Consider the following 26,794-nt stretch of genomic DNA (forward strand, 5'->3'; position numbering starts at 1 on the left):
TACTGACTGCAGTATATCTTGAAACAACTGAAATAGGCTATTTTACAGGCGAGCTGAATGGTGGGTTTTTTTTAAGGTTAACCTATGTCCTATTGCAAAACAAAATTTTTCACTAGATTCTGAATGTCAAATTAGCAAGACAATAGAGAAAAATCTACTAAAAGCCACTAGTGACATAGTGTTTGGTTAGAAAGCATATATCTTTGTAAGTAATTCAACAAGGATTGTGCAACTTTTAAAGAGACAATTGTTGCCCTAGGGCAGGGGTGTCCAAACTTGGTCCCTTTAAGACTTTTGGACTTCAACTCCCAGAGTCCCTCAGCCAGCAAAGCTGGCTGAGGAACTCTGGGAGTTGAAGTCCAAAAGTCTTAAAGGGACCAAGTTTGGACACCCCTGCCCTAGGGCTTAGATGAACTGGAGGTCATATTCTAAGAGGTGGTGACGCTAGTCAGTTAAAAAATTAAGTTTTATTTCATTTGTATTTAAGTGTATTTAAATTCAACTGAATATATTTATTTGTTCTCTAGTTTTATATTAATATTACCACATAAAAATTTCTGATAGTTGTGGGCTTTATCTAATGTTATACCCAACTCTGGGCCTCAGATCGTAACCTCTTAATCATTAAACTTTCTGGTATGTGCTGTTAAAGCCAACACATGACCATTTTTCAAAACTTCCAAGCAACAGCATAGATAAAAATATCTGTGACTATCCCTCCAAGCATGTCATGGAGCAATTAGCTGTTTTTCCCCATTATATAACAGACTCTGTCAATATGTTATGCATAAATGCAGGGCGATACATAAAAGTACATAAAGAGAGATATTTTCAACTTTAGTCCCAACCACATAACTTCTAGAGAAGGGGTTCCCAACTCCTGGTATGTGGACCAGCACCTGGCCGCAGCATGCTAGAAACCACAAAGCCCTACCTGCAAGATGCAGGCAGCACACAAAACCACACCCTGTCTAGTCCGTGAAAAAACCTTTCTCCACAGAACCGGTCACTGGTTGGGGGCCACTGTTCTAGGGAATTACCGGTACCTATGTCAGAATGCAATCCTCTTACCTTTTAAGTATTATGCTTTAAATGGGTAAACTTTATTTGTCCTCCTGAAGGAAGACTAATGGGTGAAAGGAAAAAAAATACAGCGATGTTTAATATTGGCTATCCATCAACTGGAATGTGATCACTGTTCATTGAAAACCGTTCTCTTGGTTAAATACACAAGCATCATGAATCTATTGGTACAAGAACTATGATCTGATGCACTGAATGCAGATTTGTCAAAATGGGTAAAATAGTCAACCATTGCTGACAGAATTTGCATAGATGGGGGACAACTCTTACATATACTTCTGTTCTGTATGCATAGATATAAATTATTATGATGAAAAGCAAAGGTATCTTCTTGATCTTTTCTTTCAAAATGTTTCTTTGAAAAAATTGTTTCCTTTAATTCAGTCAACAACTTAAAAAGTTGAACGCAGTAGCTGGACTTTTAAATTTTTATTTTTGAATTATAATTCTTGAAGGAGCCTAGAATATGTGACCAATCCAGTTTTCTGAATTAAAATTGCACCTGAAGCATAAATTAGTCATATAACTATGTTATATATTCATGACACCCTAATTAACAAAATCATTTGGTTGTATGATTCTACCTATCTCAATTTGGAGAAAAAATTCAAAATGAGGGGTAATGTATCTTTGCCCATGAAAGTATCTTTACATATTAAAAACAAGAAAATCTTTCAGCTTTTGGATGAAATAGCACTTGGTATATTCAGTGCTAAGGCTGGAGCAGCAATGTTGTTCTTGTTAGTTTGCATATAGTGCTTATACATTTATAATACAGCCATAGACAATTTTAAAAAGATGTTAAGTAAATTTGGTAGTTGAAACTAAAAGCAACGTGTTGCCAAGTAAATGCCTGGAGAAAAGGCATGACTTAAATCTACCTATTAACAGAACCTACACTAAACTGCAAACTTCACTGTGCTAATTATCTTATGATTAGACTCTCGCCCACCACCCCATACATTTCATAAACCATGGTTATGTAAACCATGAGTTATGTAACACGAACAGCTTTTTTTTATTCCCGCTCCATATTCTTAAAACACGTGTAGGACTTCCAGCAGCGAAAGAACAGGGGGGCGGGTGAACCGTGTTCCGTATACATTATTCTTCTCTTTGCTGCACTGACTCCAAAAACGGCATATTCGAGCTTAAAGCACTAAGTTCTTCATCTCCAAACGGAAGAGGGGGAGAGGAGGAAAAAATTTCACGCGCTCCCACGTTCACCTTTCCCTCGTGCTTACCGCCCGTCTCAGTTCAACCCGCGAACCATTCCCATAAAGCCCTGCGGCGTGCGCCAATAGGAAAGGGCGGGCCTTTGAATCGCGGTGCCGTTCGGGATTCGAAGTGCTGCGGCCCATGTACAGTTCTGTACTTTACCGTTCAAAGAACTACGAATCCCGTCAGTCGCTGCCGCAGCTAGCAAGGGCCGACGTCGGGTGCGCCTTGTGCGTAAGTCCAGAGGGACCAGGTGGCTCGGTGGAATCTTCATGTGGAGGTCGATTCTTCCTTAGGAGGTGAGTTATGCCTAAGAATCGCTGAGCTTTGCCTTCTTTTCCCCTCCTGCTGAACTGGGTGCATCTTTTGTTGCGAAATAACTGCGGAGGATTTAAGCAAAGCGCGGCGGGATGAAATTCAAAAGCATGCTTGAAAAGAAATCCAGCGATTTGGGTTTTTGCTTGGACGGATGCGGTGCAGAATTCTCGCAAACGAACGTTTTGAGCCGCAGATGGAAAGGCATGATCACAAAACGGGGAAATGGCTGGGGTAGGCAAGGGGATTTGGGAGATGGGCGGATTCTGCGCATAAAAAGAATTGCACATGCTCCTGCAGTCTTCCAGAACCGGAGTAAAGCAAGATGCTTGGGGTGTCTTGTCTATTCTAGTAGAGATGGTAGGGATTAGATAGGATTTGCAAAGGGCGGGTTCCTGAGAGAGGGAGAAGATGTTATAATGGAGAGATTGACCAGAATAAAAGTTGCTGTGGAAATTTGTATTAAAACACATCAAAGACCTTTGGAAAAGGCTATATCTTAAAAAAGAGTTTTGTTCACTAAATTTATTCAGTTAAAAAAAAGCTTGCCACAGCTATTGAGTTAACCCACAGCCCAGAACACCCAAGGAGTGTAGAATGTGTATTGTCTTTGGGAAATAGGAGTCCATCAGACCCATCAAGCTTTAACAGAGCTTTGTACAAACAGTACAGGATTCTAACAACGTGTCCACAGAACACATTGCAGTACTGAATGTAGAGACCATTGTTGGGAGTTTTCCTCAAGGTGAAACATTTGAAAGTCACATGTGTTAAAGAGACTGATGAAGATTGGTTGGACAGTTAGGCTTAATTATTCGTTTGCCAATTCTAGTCTTCTTAATGTATTTCCTAATTGCCCCAAGACAGAAAAAAATGTGGCTGGACTAATTGAGCAGACTGTATTATTATCTTAATACTCTTCCATCATTTGTGTTCAAAAAGAACATTTTATTGTAGCATTAAAGAGTAATTTTAAAAGATTAAATCTTCTAATTTAATTAATTTAATTCTAGGTTCTGATATTCCCAAATATGGGAGAATAAGTTTTTGGAAATGTTCTATATACAGACAGGAGAAAATACTGCATTTGGAAAATTGCTAGGGCTGTGCAGTAATCTGGATTCAAAGAGGGGCAGGTGATTTGGGTGTTCACATTGCACATTCAAGATCATCTTAAATCAAGCATGCCTTTTCCTGAAATCACATGATTTCTTTAACTCTGGATTGTTCCATATTATTGCAGGGATTGTATCTTAAATTATCCATATAGCATTCTTAAGTAACTACTGTATTCTGTGAAGCTTTTTAAAAAATATATATATATAGGGATAGGAAGCTACTGTTTATGCAGAAGTATCATCTGAGAAGCCATTTCTTTGCTCCAACTTTTCTTATTACTGGATTTCCCCCCCAACCTGCATAGGTGTGATTGTGTCAGAGAACAGAAGCAGGACTTATATTGACACTAATGGCTTCCAAAATTTTTGAGACTGTGGGCAAACTCGGCTTGGGACTGGCGATTGTTGGTGGAGTTGTCAACTCTGCTCTGTATAATGGTAAGGAAGACTTTCTCTGCAGGGCATTTGCTTTCCTGTGAGATAAAGGAAAAGTAAATATTAAGATAGGAATTGATGAAATATAATAATTTTAGCTTATATAGTAATAATTTTGTTCAGAAAACAGCAGCTCATTTTTTCCCCCTCTTCTACTGTGATGACTGGAAGAATGACGGTTCTAGCAGAATTAAGCCTATAACCAAAGTCCTTCATTTCCTACTTTTTTCCTAGGACAGTTATTCTTTAGCCATTGAAAAATATTTTTCTAACTCATGTAGAATTTAGTGCAGATACTGTTTACCTCTCATAGATCAGTTACATTTTAAGAAATTAATGTCCTCATTTTCTTGCAAGGAGGTTTGCAAATATACTTTAAACTGTGTGCAACTAAATGTCAGATTTAAACTGTAGCATTACGCTGTTTTACTGAACAGAAGTTGAAATGTGGACAATGTGTTCTGCCTTAAAGAAAAGAATCAGCAGGTGGCAGCACCCTTTGACCTTCTCTGATCTTCAAGAAGCTAAGCATAGTAGATACCAGCGATACTTTGATCGAAAAGTAGAAGGAAATCTCAGGACTGTAAATTAGACAGGCTAGAGAGCTTGTAAAAAACCCTTGAAGCTAATTTCTTTTAGTAATTAAAGTTAAGTGCTTTAAAAGCACTTTTGTGGTGTTGCCAAAAAGCGGTATGAATGCAATCACCAAGAGTTTCATCTCACTTAAAGTAGATTTCACTGTATCTTTATATTTTCAAGATATTGGTACAAAGATATGAATGCACTGCTGAAAAGACCCACTCTCTAGCGTCTATTCAATCTGATAACATCCAAGAGAGCTTCTAAAATTAATGCTGAAGCAAGTGGTAGCTTATTTCAAAATTTTAGGAGATTAAAGGACAATAACAATTTAAATACAGAAACAAGTAGCCAATGTGATGGGCATACAACAGTGAACTATGATCTGAAAGCCTGGCTCCTACATTATTCAAGCATTCTATACTAATAGAAATGTCCAAGCTGTCTTTAAAAGTATATTGTTTTTTTAAAAAATGAATCAATAATGGTTTCTCAAGCAGCCATAGTTTGTGGTACAGCATAAGCAGATCAATTCCTTGTGGGGTGTACTGTGGAGACTTGTGCTGAGTCTAGAGAATTTTCCCAAATTGTGCATTTTGTCTTTGAGAAAAGAGAAGCAGTTACTGAGCAAATGAAAATCAGAGGACAGCAAAATTGCCTTATCCTTTTCCCAAATATTACCTAATTACTTTTTCTTAAACATAGTTTCCTGGTCTGATCTAACTAGTGGGACTGAGATACAGCATCATCCCAGCGAAAGAAAAGACATTAGCAAGTTTCAGAAACCTCAAGATTTCCAGAAATATAAGAGAGGAAAATAAACGGAGAAAAAAGTTCTAGGTGGGATGATTTTTGTCAAAATCAACCCCAAGTGTAGGATGAAAGGAGATGAAGACTAATTTGAAGAATAAATGGATGGGGCACTCTAAAAGAGGACATTGTTTGTTGCCTGAAACTCCGAAAAGTAGCACTGTACGCTATTACAGTCTCAGTTGAAGTACAGGTAGTTCTTGACATATAATCAGGTATTTCCATTGCTAAACTAGGCAGTTGTTAAGTGAGTTGCACTTATTTTATGACCTTTTTGCCATAGTCGTTAAATGAATCATGGTCATTAACCGAATCTTTCCGACCCCGACCCCCCCCCCCCAATTGACTTTGCTTGTTGGAAGTTGGCAGGGAAGATTGCAAATGGTAATCACTTGACTTGGGACACTGAAGCATGCTGGCTGCCAAGTACTTGAATTTTGATCACATGACTTTTGGGAGGCTACAGTGGTCATAAGTGTGAAGACTGATTCTAAGTCACTTTTTCAATGACATTTTAACTTTGGTCATTATATCAATGGTTCTAAGTAGAAGGCTACCTATATGCAAACTGACATTAGTCACATAAAACTTCCTCAGCAAGATGTTTTTCCTATGTTTTGGCATATACCTCACAGTGCAGATTCTGATGATTGTAATACTTCAGGATTGAGGAAGAGCTGCCTTAATTAGTGAGGCAGAGATGATTATGATGGAAAATAACAAAGATAAAATCTAAAGGAATTGGGTTTTTTACATGATCTGATATAAGCAAGAGCATAGAGGAGCTGTCATTCATGGGAGAACAAATTATTATATATAGAACATTCTAGATTTAATCACTAGTGTCTTTAATCAGATTCAGCTGGACTGGAGTTTAGGGAGTACTGGCAGAATTATAAGTAATCCAGTCTTAAGCTGCTTTGAACTGGTCAGTTAATGATGTAATTAGCACAACAGTGATGCTTCTTCATTTCTTCGATAGGGCAATTTGTTGTATTTGGCCACAGACCTACCAAAACACATGAACTGGCGATTATTACTTTTCCACATACAATAATGGTAGTGAATGAAATGAGTTGTAGTTCTATATATCCAGTGAGTACCTGATTGGTAAAAGCTACCATCTGGAAATAATACAAAAAGAACATTGAACATTGCACTGCTCTAAAGTATCTGGGAGTAATTCTGAACCACACACTTACCTTTAAGAACCACTGTTTTAATACTAAACAGAAAATACTTGCTAGGAACAGCATTTTGAGAAAATAATGGGCATAAGTTGCGGTGCCCAACCAAACACATTAAGAACATCCGCATTAGCCCTATGTTACTCTTAGATTAAAACATGCAAAATAAGTGAATGTGGCCCTAAATGAAGCAGCAAGACTGGTCACAGGGTGTCTAACACCAACCCCAGTATAAAAGGTGCATTATCTATCTGGAATTCATGCCCCCCTCCCAAAAAGATTTTTTCTGATAAAGTGTTGTGCAGAATGTATGGGTCATAGCAACATCCCCAGAAGCACACCTACTTTATGGCCATCAATCCCCGAAAGTTGAGGCTGAAGACAAGGAACAGTATTCTCAAAACTTCTGTCCTTCCTAACAACTGGCCACCATGGATCACCCTATAACTATGGAAGGTGAGTAAGGAGCTACTGGGCAACTGTTTGTCTGGTAGACAGCCATACAACTGTATGCCACCTGGTCAAAAACAACCTTGGCCTATATGGAAATCACTAAAATAGACTGTCCAAAGTAGGAAGATCAAAGGACAATCTAAGAAAATGGGGCTTCCTTGTAGAATACGAATATCAAACTCATGTCACATGACGTATCGTGATGTTTTCCCCCTTCACAGAGCTGGGGTGGGCGTGGCCTGTGGTGATGCATCCGGCCCGTGGGCTTCCAGTTTGACACTCCTGCAGTAGAAGATACTCTCAATGGATGTGGAGAACTTCACACATACTATGGCGCATACAATGTCCTTCAATATCTGTGGAAGAAAACCTCATGCTAGCAAGAGAAAACACTGTCAACTTGGTTGGATACTTAGCAAATGTCATATAGTTTTAATCCTATTTATTTTATATACTTTTTATATGTGGTATATTTCTATGACCTATTTTATTGGATCACAGTTGAATGTTGTAAGTCTGTAATTGTAGATGCTTCTGACAAATGAACACAAAAAATATTCCATTTTTCCTGCTTTTCTTGCATTCAAAGAATGTTTGAATTTTTGCCCCTATTTGCAGTGGATGCAGGCCACCGTGCTGTCATATTTGATCGATTCCAAGGTGTTCAAGACATAGTGGTGGGAGAAGGAACCCATTTTCTCATTCCTTGGGTTCAAAAGCCAATACTCTTTGACTGCCGTTCCCGCCCTCGCAATGTGCCTGTAATCACTGGGAGCAAAGGTAAGCAGTGAGACAGATCGTATTTTTATTAGTGGAATGGAGAGCTGGAGCTAGGTAATTGGTCATGTACAGCTAGAGCATATAACGACATCTGGCAGATCTTCATCTCAAACTAAGACGAATTGCACTTGGTTAATATTTGAATGACAGATCACCAGGAAGTCCCAAGAAGGTAAAGTAGACAACAATGGCAAGCCACTTTTGTATCCCCGCCATGAATATTACATGAGCTCAAAATTATCTTTTAATAAAAACTTATCACCAAACCAAACCATCCTGTTCTATTATGGAAATAAGAGTTAAAAACACATCAGCTTGTTTTCCTTCTCTTCCCCCCACCAAATACACCTTTATTTTGGGGGAGGGGCAGTGATTTGCAGATCATCTTACCCAGTTTTGGGGTGTTTTTTCTTTCCCTTCCTGGATCCTGCATTCCCTAATGGAGCTGGAAAATAAAAACTACCAAAGTAGAGTAGATAGCTTTGGAGTGGGGAAAAAAACTATTGTGATGGTCATCTTTATCCTTATGGCCTAGAACTATTTAGAAGAGAAAATTGGGTTAGATTATTTGGCAGCAGATCACCCTTTATTTTGGCAATTGTATGTGCAAGGCTTATCTAACTATCTTCTGGATGATTATAGTGATGGAACTCTGGGAATTGTAGTCCCAATAGACTCCTAAAAAAGTAGGTGTGGGAAGCTCGGCTCAGAACATGTAACTGCTACAATCTGCTTCCTGTCTTCTGGGTAGATCTGCAGAATGTGAATATCACACTCCGAATCTTGTTCAGGCCAGTGATGACGCAACTCCCCCGGATTTTCACCACTATTGGCGAAGATTATGATGAACGAGTATTGCCTTCCATCACAACTGAGATCCTCAAATCTGTGGTGGTAAGAGAGAGTAGGATAAGACCATGTTTCCTCCTATGAGCCTAGGCATTATTTTCACAATTCTAATTGCTTCATTTAGTGGGATGCTGCAAAGGGCAGGAACTGATTCATTTTATTCTAAGGAGTCAATTATTCCTTCTGTCTTTCAATAGACTTTCTAATTCCATTTCCTTCCTTTTCTGTGTTTGTGGACATATTCTTGTGCAACCCCTGAAAGTTCCCAGTGAATCTGTCTCCTGCAGTTTCACATGTGGGCATTGCATTTTTTTTTCTTGGAAGGAGAAAAGGGGAAAATGCCAGTATATAGGCAGAGGAGGAAGGCATCTTAGAAGGAATATGCAGGAATTATATTAATCCAGTACACTCCAGAGCAAACAGTTTGCAAAAAATGAACGATAAGTCAGAGGAAAACCAGGCATCACGTTAAAAAAAAAATAACTTGGAGAGCTAGAGGCATGAACTTGAAAGTGTGTATATATTGTGGTGATGATACCACTTAGTTTCTGTCCAGTAAGATCTATGTTGTATTTACTCCATATTTAGTAACCTCTTCCTTTATCTGATCCGGTCTTTATTCTCCCATTTCCCATCCTTGTTATCTCATTGATAACTTCTTTTTCTTGTTTTTGTTCACACTCTCTACTGGAGCAAATGAATGGCTTGTAGGACTATGTTTCAGTGTGTAAGAATGATTTGAAAGTGTGAAAGAGTGAAGTTGAATATGAAATTCAAGATTAATTTTATAAAGGTATAAAAAACAATTTCAAGCTGTTTTTTATTACTTTTTAAAAAGAAAATGTGGTCCTGCCCTTTTTTATAGCACGGCTTCTAACAGATCTATATACTTACATATTCATTGATGTGACATATTCTTACCTTTATTAGAGAAAGAGATAATGAGGTTTGTACTCCAAGACATATTGGAGATACCAGATTGGAATTCATTTCCAATGAACAAAATAATCCAATTGGTTTAGTTTGAAATCCAATCTATACTAACCTGCTATTTCCTATTTGATGCCTGTGGGAAGTTGATGCCTGTGGGAAGACTATCACTGAAACAGAAAGAAAATAATGCTTGTTATTAAACATTGTGCATAATAGTTGTTGATGGGCTAAAATTCTATGTGATTTAGGATTAAACTTTAATAAATCAGTAGTTCTAATTTTAGCTTTGCTGTCTGTTTTAAGTGCTGTTTTGCATATCTCATTATCCCAGGCTCGCTTTGATGCTGGGGAGTTAATCACACAAAGAGAGCTGGTTTCCAGACAAGTGAGTGAAGACCTGACAGAAAGAGCAGCAACATTTGGACTCATTTTAGATGATGTTTCTTTGGTAAGAGACATTCTACATCGAGAAGCTGTGTAATTTTATATTATATATAAAATATATATATCTTCAGGCTTCAGCTTCGTGCTTCTGGGAGCAATGAATATTCTCCCAGAATATTCTCCCAGAAGCACGAAGCTGAAGCCTGAAGATGACGAATGAGACTTCGTCGAAACATCGCCAAGACACTTCCAATTTTACGCGGGAGAAAACCCGAATAACCAAAGACCTACATACAAACACCCGCGAAAACCTCAGAATATATATATATATATATATATATATATATATATATATATATATATATATATATATATATATATATATATATATTTCTAGTTTACCCTTAATTAAAAGTTCCATATTAAAGGGTATAGATGCTTTCTATAATCACTCATTCATAGGTGTTGGGAAACCTATATACCTCTTGATATTTCTGGAACCCAGCTCCCATCATCCCTGAACAGTGGACTGGGAGCTGAGATCCATCAGTACCTAGTCATCTCTGTCGATGAGAAGAAAAATCCTCATCTAGGATTCTAAAGTTGCAGCTAATTTACCTTATTAGATTGTATAACTTTCATAAAAAAATCAAAAGAAGGATCCATTTCTGAATGGATGGGTCCATAAGTTCTTTTTCTGTTTTCTCCACTCATATTATAAAGGTAATGTTTTCCTTTTTTTAAATCTACAAAATATGCATGCTTTAATAAGGAATAGTGAATATCCAGTCTGCCTCTCTACATCAGAGATTCTGAATTAGATTTTTTTAACACAATAAAAAAATACAAAATTAAAAGATTAAAAGGAAAGAAAATACAGAGTCCTGACTTCTATCTTTTTTTCTATTCGGTAATTGTTATCTTATTCTCTCTCCTTCCAGAATCTTTGACCTTTCTAAACCCCATGTCTATAAATCATTAATTCAGTCTTTTTTTAACAAAAAAATTTCAGACTTCGAGTTTTTGTAAAAAAAAAAAAGTCTATAATCTTTTCTCCAGTCAAACCAGTCAGCTTTGCCATTTTCACAAATTTCATTAATTTTATAATCTAATCATCTTCTGTAGATATTTCATTTTTCCATCTTTGTATGTAAATAATTTTGCTGCAGTTATGAGGAAGGGAAGTTTCCTCCAAAACATTTGTCCTTATTCCATTCATATCTTTTCACAGGGAAGAAATTGCACAAAGTGTTAATAATACTTTGAAATAAGGCTGCCTGTTCTTGTCCCATCCTCTACTCTTCTCAAAATGGAAAGATACAGGTTGAATGAAACTAGCAAGATGGCCCTGACCTATATTTTCCATATTCTTGAGAGAAACTGCTTCAAGGCATTTCTGGTGCCTTCAATCATCACAATTCAGCATTTGTTTCCAGAGTGAATGATATTTGTGGAAGGAAAATAGGAATTTTGTGATGGGAATGGGACTTTGCTATGATTTTGCTTCCCCTGTGGGGAAGTTTATGGTTATATCCAGTTTTGAGTCAAATCTTTCCCGCTACTCATGCCTTAAAATTAAAGGCAATTTCTTTTGTTGTTGTTAGTTGTGAAGTTGTGTCTGACCGATTGCGACCCCATGGACAACATTCCTCCAGGCCTTCCTGTCCTCTACCATCCTCTGGAGTCCATTTAAACTCACGCCGACTGCTTCAGTGACTCCATCCAGCCCCCTCATTCTCTGTCGTCCCGTTCTTCTTTTGCCCTCAATCTTTCCCAGCATTAAGCTCTTCTCCAGTGAGTCCTTCCTTCTCATTAGGTGGCCAAAGTATTTCATCTTCAGGATCTGGCCTTCTAAAGAGCAGTCAGGATTGATCTCCTCTAGGATTGACTGGTTCATCTTGCAGTCCAAGGGACTCGCAGGAGTCTTTTCCAGCACCATAGTTCAAATGCCTCAATTCTTTGGTGCTCAGCATAGATAAATATTTTTTGAGTATAAGACACACCTTAATTTTGGGGGAGGAAAACAAGAAAAAAAGAATTTGCCTACTAGCATCAGGATCAGCGGCGTCCTCATTTCCATTCGGATTTTGATAACAGGTAGTACAGATCTTTTTATCAGTTTAAAACAAATCCTATCACTCTATTTAACTGGAGTGAGTAGGATGTGGTGGGGGATGATTTTAATGGGGGCGGAAGAGGGACTTGGCACCAAAGGCTCCACTCTCAAGATGCCCAGTCTTCCTACCTATAGTTGGAGGCGTTGAAAGCCTGGCTTTCTCGCAGCAAGGCCCCATAGAGATGCAGCACTTCAGTCCTCCTGGGTGCTGCCATCTCATAAACACAATACCGGGCTTCCCAGCAAGCCCCCTGCACCTTTGCTGCCTTGGTAGGACCCTGATTCCGGAAGCGGCCTGGGGAAGCGCGGAGGTCAGGACTTGCTTGGCACAGGGGACAAAACACTGTTGCCGTGATCTCCGCTGCCTGGAGATCTCCGCTGCCTCCCAAGTTCCAAAAATGGGGTGTGCAGAGGTAAAGAAAGAACATCTCGTTTTCAGGCGGTTCCAAGCAGCAGACATCGCGGCAATAGTTTTCGGGTGGCAGCGCCTTGCCTTACACATCCTGCACAGCGCCCAGTTCCTTGAAGAAGCAAGCCCACTCAGCACACCCAAAGCCTGCAGGTGGTCTGCACGGACCACCCTCACCCTATGCCGCACAGAAGCCATGGGGGAGAAATCGCGAGACATTAAAGAGGTATACTGTTGTAGGGAGTGGGGATCTCCAGTCCTCGCACAAGTTGTGAATGCAGCCGTCAGAACTGCTGGAGCCGATTCCAGGCAGACCATGGGAGAATGCGGAGCTCTCTGTGGCTAAAGGGGAAGAAGAAAACTCTGGGCACCTTGGGAACATGCACACTCCTGTTGCTGGAAGAAGGGCTGTTTCTCCTGCAGTCGTCCCGCCCCCGCCCCCCCCCCCCCCGCTCGTTGTTTGCGCCTTCCCTTGCACCTACACTTCTCCCTCTTCAGCCACCTTCTCCTCCCAAACGGTCTTTGTGCCCAGAGGGGCACCATCTGCAGTTGAGATTGGTTCTCCCCCTTGCTCTCTTAAACTGAATTGCACTGAGCAGCTGGGTGGGCAGCATGAAGGAGAAATGTCTCCGCTCCCCACAGCCGCTTGTCATTTTGACCACCTGAAATGGATCAGCGCTGCCTCCGCAGTGGCCGGCTGCTGCTTTCTCCCAGGATCATTTATCAACAAGTCAGAAAAGCAGTGCAGTTCAGTTTAAGAGAGCAAGGAGGGGGGAACCAACTTTGACCTTCTTCCAGCAACAGGAGTGTGTGTGTTCTCAACATGCCCAGAGTTTTCTTCTTCCCCTTTAGCCACCAAGGAGGAGGAGGGTACGCGGCTCTGTGAATTGCATCGAAGAGGAAAATGCTGGAAAACACAATGCAGGGAGGCAATACTCTTGTGAAGCGAGCGCTTCTGCATGAGAGGTGTAAGGCAAGGTGCTTGCTGTCTGGCCTGCCCCTTCTCCACATGACCCAGGCTGAAGGCAGTCAGCTTCTGCTCCTGGCCTGGGAGGCAGATCTGGCCAGGAGGAAAGAGAAAGTGAGACTGCTGAAAAGGGGGAGGAAGGCGCATGGCTCTGCAAATTGCTTCGGGGAATTGAGGGAGAAAACTCAATGCATTGAGGTAATGCTCTTTTTCCTCCCCAATTCCTCGAAGCAATTCACAGAGCTGCGCGCCCTTCTCCTCCTTTTCCGCAGTCTCACTTTCTCTTTCCACTTGGTCAGATCCGTCTCCTAGGCCAGGAGCAGAAGCAGACTGCCTTCAGCCTGGCTCATCTGGAGAAGGGGCAGGCCGGGCAGTGAGCCACCTAGCCTTACATCTCTCGCGCAGTATGACCCGCTTCGCAAGAGCATCGTGTTTTCCTCCCTGATACAATACACAGAGCACATCCTCATGAAAACACAGGAAAAGGGATTTTCGGCCGGCTCCAAGCACTACCCTAACCATTTCCGCTGCCTAACTCCCAGTGTGTGGAGACTGAAAATGTGATGCTCATTTTTGGCAGTGTGAGGATCTCCGCCGCCTGAAATCACTGGAAAATGAGATGCATGGAGGCTGACAACCTCCGAAGGGTGTGGGGCAGTGGGTGGGTGGGGCTATATTCGAACTATAAGATTTTCACCCTCTTTGGGGGTAAAAAGGTGTGTTTTATACTCAGAAAAATACGGTCTATAATCAGCAACAGACTGATTCTCAGGGTAAGTACTAGTAGTTTGGGAGTTTGTCCTGTTGGATCTTATGAGAACATTACCTGATCAATTGATGTCAGAAAAATTATAATTAAAAAAGTGGTATTTGTCATAAGTTAGAACTGATTCTATCCAATTGTGTTTTGATAAATAAATTGTTTATGTCACTTTATAGATCCATAGCAGTTCATAAGCACTATCAACTATTAGTTACCAAATTTTTAAAACACCTTCTAAATTGGAAGATTTATCACTTTTTTTTAGGAATTCCATTTATATAGGATAATTAAAATTCCTCCTCTGGGAAAATAAGAGCTTCTTGTAGAAAATGGCTTTAAATTTTACTTCATCAAATCTACTAAAAATATACTGGTAGAAATAATAAGTATTTTAGAAAGGTATTTAAAGCTTGTAACATTGTAAGAAACCACTAGAGATAACAAGAATATAAAAACTGTAGAAATATATAAATATATTTTAAAAACATACAGAGATACATAACAGAGAAAGAGAGAAAACACATGTCTTACAAGGCATGTAGAAATAAAGCAGTTTATTTACCTTTCCCTCTCTCCTCTCCAACTAGAATATCCTTAATTTTAAAAAAATATTAAAGGCCAAATATATATATGGCCAAAGCAGATTGCTACTTTTCAACCTATTTGAATAAATTTCTTCAGCTTTTGAATCAGAGAATTTCTTCTTTCCAAGCCCCATTCACAAAGGAAACAATAGTTGGGAAAAGATAGTTTCATTATTATTATTTACTTTATTCATTAAATATGAAACTCAGTCAACTAAACATTCAAAAATGCATCACAAATACCCTTGACTAGTGCTAATGGTTGATATGGATCGCTGCCAGCATCCTAGGTATCAACCAAGTATCTTCTTAAGATATACAATGTTCCAAGTAGCGCAGTTTTTTGTAGTTCTGCTGGTGGTGTTGCAGGAAGCTACAATTTGTTGATGTATCTTATAAAATTCTTGGACATGGTACCAAGTGCCCTGATGACAATGGGTATCACTGTTACATGTTTCATTCATAATCACGTAGTTTCGATGGCCAGGTCGTGATATTTTGTGTTTTTTTCCAATTCTTTTTTTCCGACTCTGGCATATCCCAGTACCACAATGTCAATAAATTGTACGTTTCGGTTTTTGACAACTGTGATATCTGGCATGTTGTGTTCCAAATGACGATCCGTCTGTATTCAAAATTCCCACAAGATCTTTGCTTCTCATTTTTGATGGTGATGGTGATGGTGATGGTGATGATTTTGTCTTATTTGCTGAACTTGCTCTATCAAATAAATTATATTGTTGGAGAACATGAAAAAATCATTTATCTTCCAGTCTCCCATTTCAAATATCCAAAATCCAAACTCAACCACAAGACTGAACTCCTGTAGGAATGAAAATGGAAGCTTAGACTCTGTTGTTTCTAGTTACGTTAAGGCTATGATGAGGAAATCTCACACAAGAATTTTTCCACATCAGCAGTAGACTGATACAGCTCAGCATTATAGAAAATATTTAGAAATATATTTTAATAACACTTACGATGAAGAAATAGAAAACTGAAGATGGCTCCATTAAAAGCATAGCCAACAGCCACAATGAAATAAAAAGCTGCTGTCTGAGATTCCTCTCTGGACAAGGAAAGGACAAGTCTAAGTGAATGCATGAGAAGAGTTGCCTTCAACTGAGTATATCCCCAATAATGTCAAAAGAATCCCCCCCAAAAAAACCTGCCTCAATTAACTAAGATGAGAAATGTTATTCAAAACTGTTTGTGGTTTCTGCACAATCTTTATTTTCCTTGCACACAAAAGCTTTATGTTGCCTTGCTGCTTCTCTCTCTTTGTACATTCCAACACAGTGCTACTATTAATTTTGCTTAGGTTCCTCATTTGTTTTTCCTTCTTTCCACAACTCTTTGAGACTTACTTCTTTGTAGCCTTCTCAAAATTAATCTTTTTAAATATCCTACTACCGTTTTCCTATTGGTTTCAGGAAAAAAACCACGTTATTTGCCTGTTCCATTTTCTGTTGCAGGAATTGATTGTTCACAAGTTAGTTGACCCTACCATAGAACCCTGATTAATTTTCTAAAGTTTCCTGACTCCTTTTGTAACCAAAACAAGTATGTGATTGAGATAGATGTATAGAAGCCAACCTCACTTTCCCACCCTCACCCTTAAAATCAAAATAGCAAAAATATAGAATGGAAAAAAGCAGATATGCACTTCATATGGCTGCTAGATGGTTGTGAGAGTGATTGACAAGAGGGAAGTTGTCTCCATCTCTCGTGTTGCTTGTCTTGAAGATTCATGTATGTTTTGTTTTCTGACTTCCCCAACTTGACACCCTTTAATATCCATTCACCATATTGTCTGCATGATTATGGAAATTAAAATCGTAGCTCCATGGGAACATGGAGTTCAAGCTGAAATTCAATCTTCCAATCTTCCAGTGTGGTACAGAAATCTATCTGGTAATATGATTTGTGGGGAATGAGAATGAAAACAGCAATGGAAGGTCTCTGAAAGTCAAACTGTTCTCATTTCTCTCTATAGTATATGTATGCTAGGATGATTCAACTACCTGTGGAAATGATATTAGTAGTTTATGTCAGTGTTTCTAAAGTTTGGAAATTTGAATATATATCAACTTTAACTCCCAAAGCTCCTAGTGCTTACTAGGGAATTCTGGGAGTTGAAGTCTACACATCTTGTCAAAGTTAAGAAACAATGGTTTATATTATTATAACTCACTGGTATTATTTTTCGATTTCCATCTCAGACACACCTGACATTTGGAAAAGAGTTCACAGAAGCAGTAGAAATGAAGCAAGTTGCCCAACAAGAAGCTGAAAGGGCCAGATTCATAGTGGAAAAGGTGAGAATATGTACAAGCAGCCTTAGCTCACTTCTTGCTGAAAATTTTTTTGTCTCCTTCTTTAATGGTCCAATTTTCAGAATTTGTCATTTCCAGCATCTGTAAAATGTTTTTATAGCCATAAATAGGAATATGCGGAACTCACTAATTCAGGAACTAATTCCAGAAACTCCAGAACATTTTGTTTCTTCTCCAGATAATGCTGAAATCTTATGTGGACCATATTGTCCTTCCCACAGTTTGGGTTTCAAAAGCAATTCCACTAAATTGAAGTGGTTAGAGATGTCCTGGATATGGCATTCCTAATACAAGCAGCCTTGTATTGAAACTGAACTATTAGTGGGGTATATCAAACTGCTTTTAGATCAAAAGATTTACTTCCAGAATCATTGAACAGCACCTAAAATAGCATGATCTATGGAAAGAAATGGAACATTCCCAAATTTTTCAAAACTTTCCTGATTTGATAAGTTTTGTACTAATAGTTTCCCCCATTGCACATTCTATATGTTTTTGGCTTAACAAGTAGTGTGAATCCAGCCATTTTGGCTTAAACCATGGTTAAAATAAGACATTCTTATGATTATGACAGAATCCAGTCTCACCTTTATTAAGAATACTGTTATCAAAATGACAGCTACCGGTATGTTGTGTTCCATCATTTTTCCTCCTCCCATCTGCTGCTGCTTTTCTTTACCTGACACTCACTATTCTTAGCAACTGGGCATAGTCATAGCACTGTTTGTTTAAACAGAGAGTTGCTTCCTTTAAGAGATTATTTTATATCTCATGGGAGTTTCTATTCTGGAGTTGGAAAAAAATACCTCTAATATCAGATACACTTCCTAACCTTTTGGAAGTAATCATAGATTTTTCTTCCCTGATATTAGAATTCCATATTCAGTTCAGAGAATCTAGGTCATGGTTAAAACATAAGTCAAAATATCAGTCTCTACCATGCATTCAATACAGTGAGAATTTTCAAAGTACCTATTTAATTGGTCTTAAGTTATACTGTCCAGCTATTTGTCCTGGGAGAAACTTCTTTAATGATTCCATTAAAAAGGATAGCAGGGATTGTTTTTTCTTGACATCTGCTCTCTGTCATGCGCTAGGAATAGTAGCAATACCAATACTGGAATACTAACATAGCAAGCAGAATTGTTACTCTTGCTTGATCAAAATATCGAAAGTACCAGTTTTTTCAAGCATATTCATTCTCTCTGTCTTATATTTGTTTTGTTAATTGCCTTCATTTTACTGTCTTATAACTACCACAATTCTTTTATTAGCTCGATAGTACATGAACACTTAAACTTTTTTTTCCTGAAGTAATTTTTTGCTTTCTGTTGCATTTTTACAGGCAGAGCAACAGAAGAAAGCAGCTATAATTTCAGCTGAGGGAGATTCAAAGGCAGCTGAATTGATTGCCAATTCATTGGCTACAGCAGGTGATGGCCTTATAGAATTGCGGAAGCTTGAAGCAGCTGAAGATATCGCTTATCAGCTCTCGCGGTCCCGTAACATCACCTATCTGCCATCGGGACAGTCAGTGTTGCTTCAGCTACCCCAATGAGTGTCCTTCAAATTCACCCATTGTCTCCCCACCCTTTTTTCTACTCTTTCCTTGGAGGAAGGGAGACAAATTTGCCAAATGTAACCCTAAGCTTTCTCAATTGAGTTGAAAATATAAGAAATTAAGATTAATTGAAAATCCCTTCAAGTAATAAAGGCAAGCATTCTTCATATTCTTCTAGAGTATTCTTTTTAGCAGATCAATATTTAGAATAAAAGCTGTAAAGGATTGCTGAATTGGCAAGAGTCATCTAATCTAATGCTGAGTAATCTAAATTATACATATTCTGAAGAAAGCAAGTTCTTCCCATATGTTTGTTGGCTATCTGTGGCCCATAAAACAGTTTAGAATATATTCCGTCTATAGCCTGATGTTAATGCAATTGAGGATCATGATTACTTTAAAAAGATTCATTTAGCATGAAAGCTACCAATAGTGAAAATATTATTTTTCTTTTCATAAACCATCAAATGTTTTTAATACTTGTATTTAATAAAGTATGATATTAGCTGTTGCTAATACCAATGCCGTATTTCATACGACAGAATTTTTAAAAAGTTTTCTAAAAACCTCATAAAATAGATACTTATCAATATTGTACATTTAAAACCCAGCTGGATAAAATTGCAGTAATTTGAATCATTTCAAGATAAAAGCAATAACTATGCTGACCAAGTATAAATATCTGAGAAATAAAATTAATAAGATGAAAGAGATAATGCCACACTGTAGGAATGAAATACTAGTTATAACTACAGAAAATGTATCCTGAACATCTGAAAAAACAGGAAGATTCTACCAAAAAGTCCTTTTTCTTAGCCATGAAAATTAAGGCTTATTTGAACAGTCTTTGCACATGACCTTAACTCAGGATGAGTACTTATCGGAGAATCACAATCCTATCAGCAATTAAGATTTCAAATTCATAAGAGCAATCCTGGATCAGCTCAGAATGGCATCTCTTCCTATAGTGGTCAAATATATATAATATGAGAATAGCATCTTTTTAAAAAAAGGCACACTAATGCTTGGCTGGAGCAACTTGCAATCTTATCAGCAGAACACATGAAAGATTCACAGCGTGCTAAGAGCCCAGCATTCATCTTGGAAAAGGAAAGACTTTACTTTTCAGGTAGTGCTTGAGACAAAACTAGGGAATATGCTAACAAGAATAAGTGGATGATGTAGATAATAAGAGACCAAGAAACAAGGTTCTCTACCTCAAGGAACAAGGCAATATATCAGATGGAGGAAGCAATAAATCACATTTTGGGGAATTGACCTTCAGCATCCAGGTTCACCAAAGTGAAGAAAAGTCTTCATGGGGCATACAATCTTCATAAATATATTACTGAATATTATAGTCAATTAGCTGCATTATCAGCATATCCTGGAGGCAATGTCTTGCACTAGAGATCCACTAGGTTTCAGGTGAGGGGAAGACGTCCGGTAATCATTCTGTTTTCAACAGCAAGGAGCAAACAAGTAAAATACTTCTGATAGCAAGATGTAGTAGATGTTCGGCGTAGTATGAACTAATGTCTTATTGACTCTGTGACTTAGCAGATATCGATAGCTGTATTCCTTTTAAGAGGTATCTACACTGACCAAATTAGTTTGCAAGGTGAAAATTTTCAAGATGCAAATGACTCTAGTTGCTCACTTCTAGCCAATTGAAGATTTTATAGTGAAGGGGAGGAACCTATGTAAATGCCAGCTATCTGCTGTCTATAGTTGCAGGTGTTCCAGTATTGTTAAGAGTCTTCCTAACTATTATAAAACGGCTGGCAAATACACTTATGCAGGCAAATAATAACCTTTCGTTCTGAGGTCTCTAATAGATGCCATTCTGATTTTAACTTCATTCTGTTCAGAAATATCTTTCCACAGCATATTCAACTGGGGTTCTCTAATAGATGACTTACGATAAGATACTATTTTGGTCACTGAAAAATGGACTCAATAGTCCAACCTTTGTAGAAGTGGGGAAAATACAGAGAAGCTTTATGTAGGACCATGAGTCAAATCTGTAATAATAAGGATTAAACAGGTCACATGATGCCTCTTGATAGTCAGTTTAACCAAATATATGCTGTGTAAAAATAAATTCCTCTCATTCTCACAACAGATGTCATGGAAATCATATAAAACTGTATATGAGGTTAAATATAATAAAAAATGGGTATTTCTTTATTGAGTTGGGAAAGTGGACTTTATATATCATTCTGATAGCTTATGGTTATATACGGATAAATAATTTGACCTAATCTATAACAAATCGTTATATTCCTGAAAGTAAAGGAGACTAGATCGTAGCTCTGTTTACAAAATGCATTAAGACTGGAGGTGAATCAAAGCTAGGCTCTCAGGGCCAAACCACAAGTGCCTAATAAAACCACCCAGAGTGACAGGTTAGTGGCAAAATGCAAGACCTCTCATCTGCTGCATTGCTTGTTTATAACACATTTTATTCGGAGGTGAGAAGCTGCGTAGGTATATCATTGCCAAAGTAAGGCTGTGAATCTCAAGAGAAATAAAAGTTATGCAGCAAGAATGGATTCCTTAAAAAGTGTAATAAAAAGTAAAAAAAAATAGATGAACGGATTGACAACAAATAGTGGCCAATAGAAAACTATGTAATTAGAGTTGGTTGTGTAGAAAGAATGGCAACTGGACTTATCAATAACCACTATTTTGAACCCTGTTCAAAATAGGAACCTGTAAGATTCTAAGCAAAGGTGAAATAATGCAAGTTGGAACCCTGGCTCAGAAGATTCAGCAATGCTGGAAGATGCCAGTTATATCACCAGAGTTGACAGTCACAGCCTCCTGGGCAATAAGGCAGCAGTCTATAACTTACCTAGCATTTACACTTTAGGTATTACCTTTGAGTAAACTATGGTAAGACCAGTGGAAATACACACAGGAACCACAATGTCCGTCTTTTCTTCCCATATATCATGAAATTGGGAGTAAAATGGTTCACTTTTTTGTTCTTTTGAAAAAAAGGCTGACCCGGGTGTCCTGTTCCCAGGACTTTAGAGTGTTTGTGAAACCTCTGAAATTTGTGGAACATTTATTGTGGATAATAATGCATATATGATTCATACAATATAAAAATGGAATCATGGTGTTGGAACATTGAAATTAATCTGCAAATACACCTTTGAACCCTCCACTTCCCTTTTGTTTGGTAAACAGGTAAGGGGTCTTTCTTTCATCTTTCCTTTTTTTATATAAGTATGTTGTGTGCATGTATACCATCTATGTGTGTTTGTAGAAAATGTTCTAATAAAGTAGTTAGAAAGTGATTGATTGTGCTATGACATTGCATGTATTGTAAGATCCTTTATAAGGACTATGTTTCAGTTAATAGTTCCTAACATGTTTCTCATTAGACCTGGAAATAGCTTGGCTTCAAACCATCTTTGATTATCAATTCTCCAATTAAGGATTATCAATACAGAAGAGGTAGACCTTGCTCTGCCCTGACAATGGCCCATTGCTCTACTGTGTTAAGAGGCCCTGTATTCTTTAATAATGCATTTCCTTTGTCACATCCTGCCCAGAGAGTGAGATGTAAAACAATCTAAACACTGAAACTCAGGGAAGGACCAAACTTAGAAAAGGACCAAGATGTCTGAATTCTGGATTTGTCAACCTCATATCGTTCCTTCTTCTGCCACAGAACTAGCATATGGAGTATTCTGGAAAGAAAATACTCTTGCGTTTTGTTCCTGAATACTATTTACATTCAGTTTTGTCCTGTGCCTATGTGATACATTTTTAGTGGCCAGCATATCCATATTATCTCTAGATGTTCCCATTGCCATTTACAATATAGGTAGATCTACGATTCTTTGGTAGAAGGAAAGGGAATATATTAAGCAGACACACACACACACCGCCATGTGTAGTGATGTCTAGGCTCCAGTCTAACCCCTACAGCCTCTTTTGTCAATAGTTCTCTAGTCCCACAAAATCATGCTGTAAACAGAAGCAAAAAATCTCTGCTGTTTCTGCCAGTTTCCTTCCTAGCCATCCCTCCAGCTAATATCCTCTGGAACCTTTGACAGCTCTTTTAGTGAAAAAGAACTGCTTGTAAGAGCTGAAATGGGGGCAATAAAGGACTCAAGATTATCTCCTTACCCCCTTTTGTGACTGCTTTCTTGTGCATTTCTATTATGTTCTCTCCTTTGTACTTGTTTATTAGAAACTTAGGGCTAAATCTTCCTTCTTGGTCCAAATCAATCTGAGAGGATGCCTCTCTTCTTTACCAGAGGGAGAGTTAAAACTGAATTAGAACAGATTCCCAGTACCAGATGCCTGCCTTTGTATTAAAAGAGGTGAAACTTTTGCCTGTTGGCTCCGTTTTCAGTGATCAAGAATGTATAAGATCAACACTGGAAGTTTTTAAGAAGAAATTGGACAACCATTAGTCTGAAATGGTATAGGGCTTCCTGCCCAAGCAGGGTGTTGGACTTGAAAACCTCCAGGGTCCCTTCCAACTCTGTTATTCTATTCTATTCTATTCTATTCTATTCTATTCTATTCTATTCGCAAAAATAAAAAGAGTGGAAGAGGAAGATTTTGACAGAATAAAGGACAATGATTCTTTATCCTGATGTTTGGATATATAAGTAGTCCTCAACTTACAATCACAATTGAGCCCAAATTGAGCTAAGTGAGAAATTTATTAAATGAGTCTTGCTTCATTTTATTACTTTTCTTGCCACATTTGTTAAATGAATCACTGCAGTTGTTAAATTAGTAACCTGGTTGTTAAGTAAATCAGGTTTTCCCATTGACTTTGTCAGAAGTTTGCAAAAGGTGATCGCATGACCCTGGGACTCTGCAACCATCATAAATATGAGTCAGTTGTCAAACATCAGAATGTAAATCACGTGACCATGGGAATGCTGCAAAGTTCGTAAGCGTGAAAAATGTCAGTTTTTTAGTGCTGTTATAACTGTTGTAAGCGGAGAACTATTTGTAATGTAATGGGAACAAAGATGGTTTGCAAGGAAAGAAATATATAGATGAGTAAAAAATAGTCCTTCGGGAGAAGGGCGGTATAGAAATTTAATAAATAATAATAATAATAAATAATATTGGTGTAAACTAGATCTAGCTAATTTCATCTTCTTTTTTCTTCATGTTTTTAATTTATTTGATTTACTTTTCTCTAATTTGCATGACATCACTTATTCAAAAAACAATTAGCCTGAAAATAGCATAAGTGTTTATAGGATTTTTTTCTTAATAAAATGGAGCTTATTTCCAAGAAATATCCATAGATATCAAAAGAGAAAAAAACTAAAATCATTAAGTCTGGGGCCTAAAATTATCTATTTCTCAAACATGTTTTAAGATAGAGAAGCCATATGTTAATTTAGAAATCAAGTTCTGAGCTGTTGCCAAGTGAAAATGTTAGGAGGAAATTGGAATCACAACCTAGAAAAGGGTCATGAGAAATACTGAGGGCTGGAAAGCATCTCTGTGGAAAGTAGGTTAAGAACCTGCAACTTCCAGAGGCAAGAAAACAAGGAAAATCACAGAAATGATAATACCTGAAAAGAAATTTCTATGTCACTCTATCTGTTAGCAAACAGATCACAGAGTAGACACAGGTGTGTTTTGTTACGTTTCTTTTCTTCTCTGCCTAGGCAATATGTCCTTTTGTGCCAAAACTGAAATCAAAGGGGAGGAAAAACTGCAGTCAACCCAAACAATCTGAAAACTGGAATAACACATTTCCCCATGGGATGCTTTGCACATGGTGTTTTGATTCGATTCCTGAAGAGAGTGAAAGATATGCTTTAATGGGTGTGATACATACTGAGAGTGCCATTTCAGTTTATTTCAGTGTAAGGGGAGACTTGAATTTTAAACCATATTGTGGTTATTATTAAATCTTACATTATTATTTTTATGTGCCTTCTGCCACAATGACAGAAAGGTTAGTGTTAATTAGTGTCTGAGATCCTTCAGTTAAGTAATGCCCTCTGCCAGGATCCTAAAAGCAGTCTCTTTAGAATAAGATTATAGAACAAGATTCCCCCAGTTCCGAGTGATCCCACTCTGTAGTGTTTTGAAGAAGCCTGAAGATCTAACTAATCCATGCCTTTGGCGAGGATGATCTCCTTTTAACCAAATTTATTATTCTACAATCTTTAACTTTTAGTTTCTTGTTTTTATTGTCTTTTCAAATTTTAAATATTCTGTAAACTGCCCAGACTTAAATAAATAATAAGAAGAATTTTGCCTTGGGGCTGAACTTTGGGGCATTTGAACTGTTTCTAAATTCTAGGTCTTTCTAACAACAATTATGACTGAAGTATTTGGACTCTACAGGCTACAGCTAGCCAGTACTGAGTTATATATATCCAGTGACAATTGTGCAATTTACCTCTATTTAAATGATGGAATCCAAAGAAGGAATCAAAATGCTTTTATTGGTTTTAGAGTTACCACTTAAGCCTTCATTACAAAATTAATATTTATTGCTCCAATAATACCAGATTTTGAATACATTCTGTAAATTAGCCTATTTGAGATATCTAACTTCAAAAACTGTTGCTGTATAATACTTTGTTTCATAGTTAAAGGTTACAAACACAAGTTTTAGTAATATGATAAACCATATTTTTCCTTTAAGCAAAAGCCATTTTCTTTGATGTGTGAAAACCAGCTCTTTCGGGGAAACTCACAATTAAACATTCTGAAGTCATTAATTGCTGTTAAAGAAATAAAAGGGAGAAGATGCAACATGTTTTAATGGTTTCTATCTTTTCTCACATCTAATCAATATCTTTTATTGTTTGATTTGTAGCTCGCTTATGCAAGACATACTGTATATTGAATTTATGCATTCTCTTTCTGCAGTTTATATGAAGATTTCCATCTGTTTTAATAAAATGCTTTTGGTTTTGTCTGAGGTATTTGTGGTTCATGTAGACAGGGTGTGTGTGAAAAAGCCATTTTACAAAGGAATTGAGTGTTTCTCTCAAATTCAAGAATTAGGTTCTTTACAACTCCATATCACTCTAGTACTTGAATTTCTTAGGCAATAGTATGTTCAGCAAATAACCTAAAAATGTCATTGTAGTTGCTGAATTATTTCTTCAAGTTAATCTTGTTTGCATTTTACAAAATTCCTCTACAGATCAATCTACATGTGGTTAGTTAACTACAGTAGCTTTATTAAATTTAGAGATCACTCATCTCACTCAAAAACAACTTTCCAAAGTCTATTACCACTGTAACTACGTTTTCATTCTGCTGCCACTGTATATACAGAAATGTGCCATTAGATTCTGATTTACCCTTTCTGATTAATTCAGCATTAACATATTAAAATATCATCAGGGTTTTTTTGTGGACAAAACTATTATTTTTGAATTTTTTTCATTTTAACAATTAATTGTTTTGTTTTATTTCACATTAAAAACTTTCAACAAGGATGCCTACTAAAATATTCCAGACAAAATTGTTTTATTCAATGAAAAGCGTGAACCAATCTTAATAAGCCCTTTGAATAAGGCTTTGGGGATATATCACAATGTTACTTGTTTATGAAAAGCTTCGGCGAAAAAAAATGGGCATTCTTCAGCACGTATGTTCAGAGGCTTCTTCCAGCGCGCAGGCGCGCGCGCATAGACACATTAACAGCCGGTGTTTTTCTGTTATGGTGGGGGATATTTTATGCTTTGTTTCTTCCCCCCCCCGCCTTTTTTTTGTACTCGGCTCTCACCTGAGGCAAAGAGCATCCCCCCTCCCCACCGAACGCGCAGACATTGATTTTTACCACGCACGCGCTGGCCAACCAACCTTTCCATTGTAACGTGAGCGCGTTCATTCGCCCGGGACGAGGGCGGGGGTGGGGGGGAGAAAAGCAGTTGGCACAAAATAAAGAGA

General features: G+C 37.8%; 1 protein-coding gene across 1 annotated transcript; it reads left to right on the top strand.

Moving 5' to 3' along the window:
* Positions 1 to 2,449: 2,449 nt before the first annotated feature.
* Positions 2,450 to 19,049, top strand: PHB1 (prohibitin 1). The gene is made up of 7 exons (XM_058182966.1): positions 2,450 to 2,600; positions 4,040 to 4,172; positions 7,817 to 7,978; positions 8,730 to 8,872; positions 10,092 to 10,208; positions 17,206 to 17,301; positions 18,665 to 19,049. The coding sequence occupies exons 2-7, from the start codon at positions 4,085 to 4,087 to the stop codon at positions 18,875 to 18,877; spliced, it is 819 nt and encodes a 272-aa protein (XP_058038949.1). The 5' UTR covers positions 2,450 to 2,600; positions 4,040 to 4,084; the 3' UTR covers positions 18,878 to 19,049.
* Positions 19,050 to 26,794: the final 7,745 nt, after the last annotated feature.

The sequence above is a fragment of the Ahaetulla prasina genome, chromosome 4 (assembly GCF_028640845.1).
Source record: "Ahaetulla prasina isolate Xishuangbanna chromosome 4, ASM2864084v1, whole genome shotgun sequence".
Taxonomy (NCBI): domain Eukaryota; kingdom Metazoa; phylum Chordata; class Lepidosauria; order Squamata; family Colubridae; genus Ahaetulla; species Ahaetulla prasina.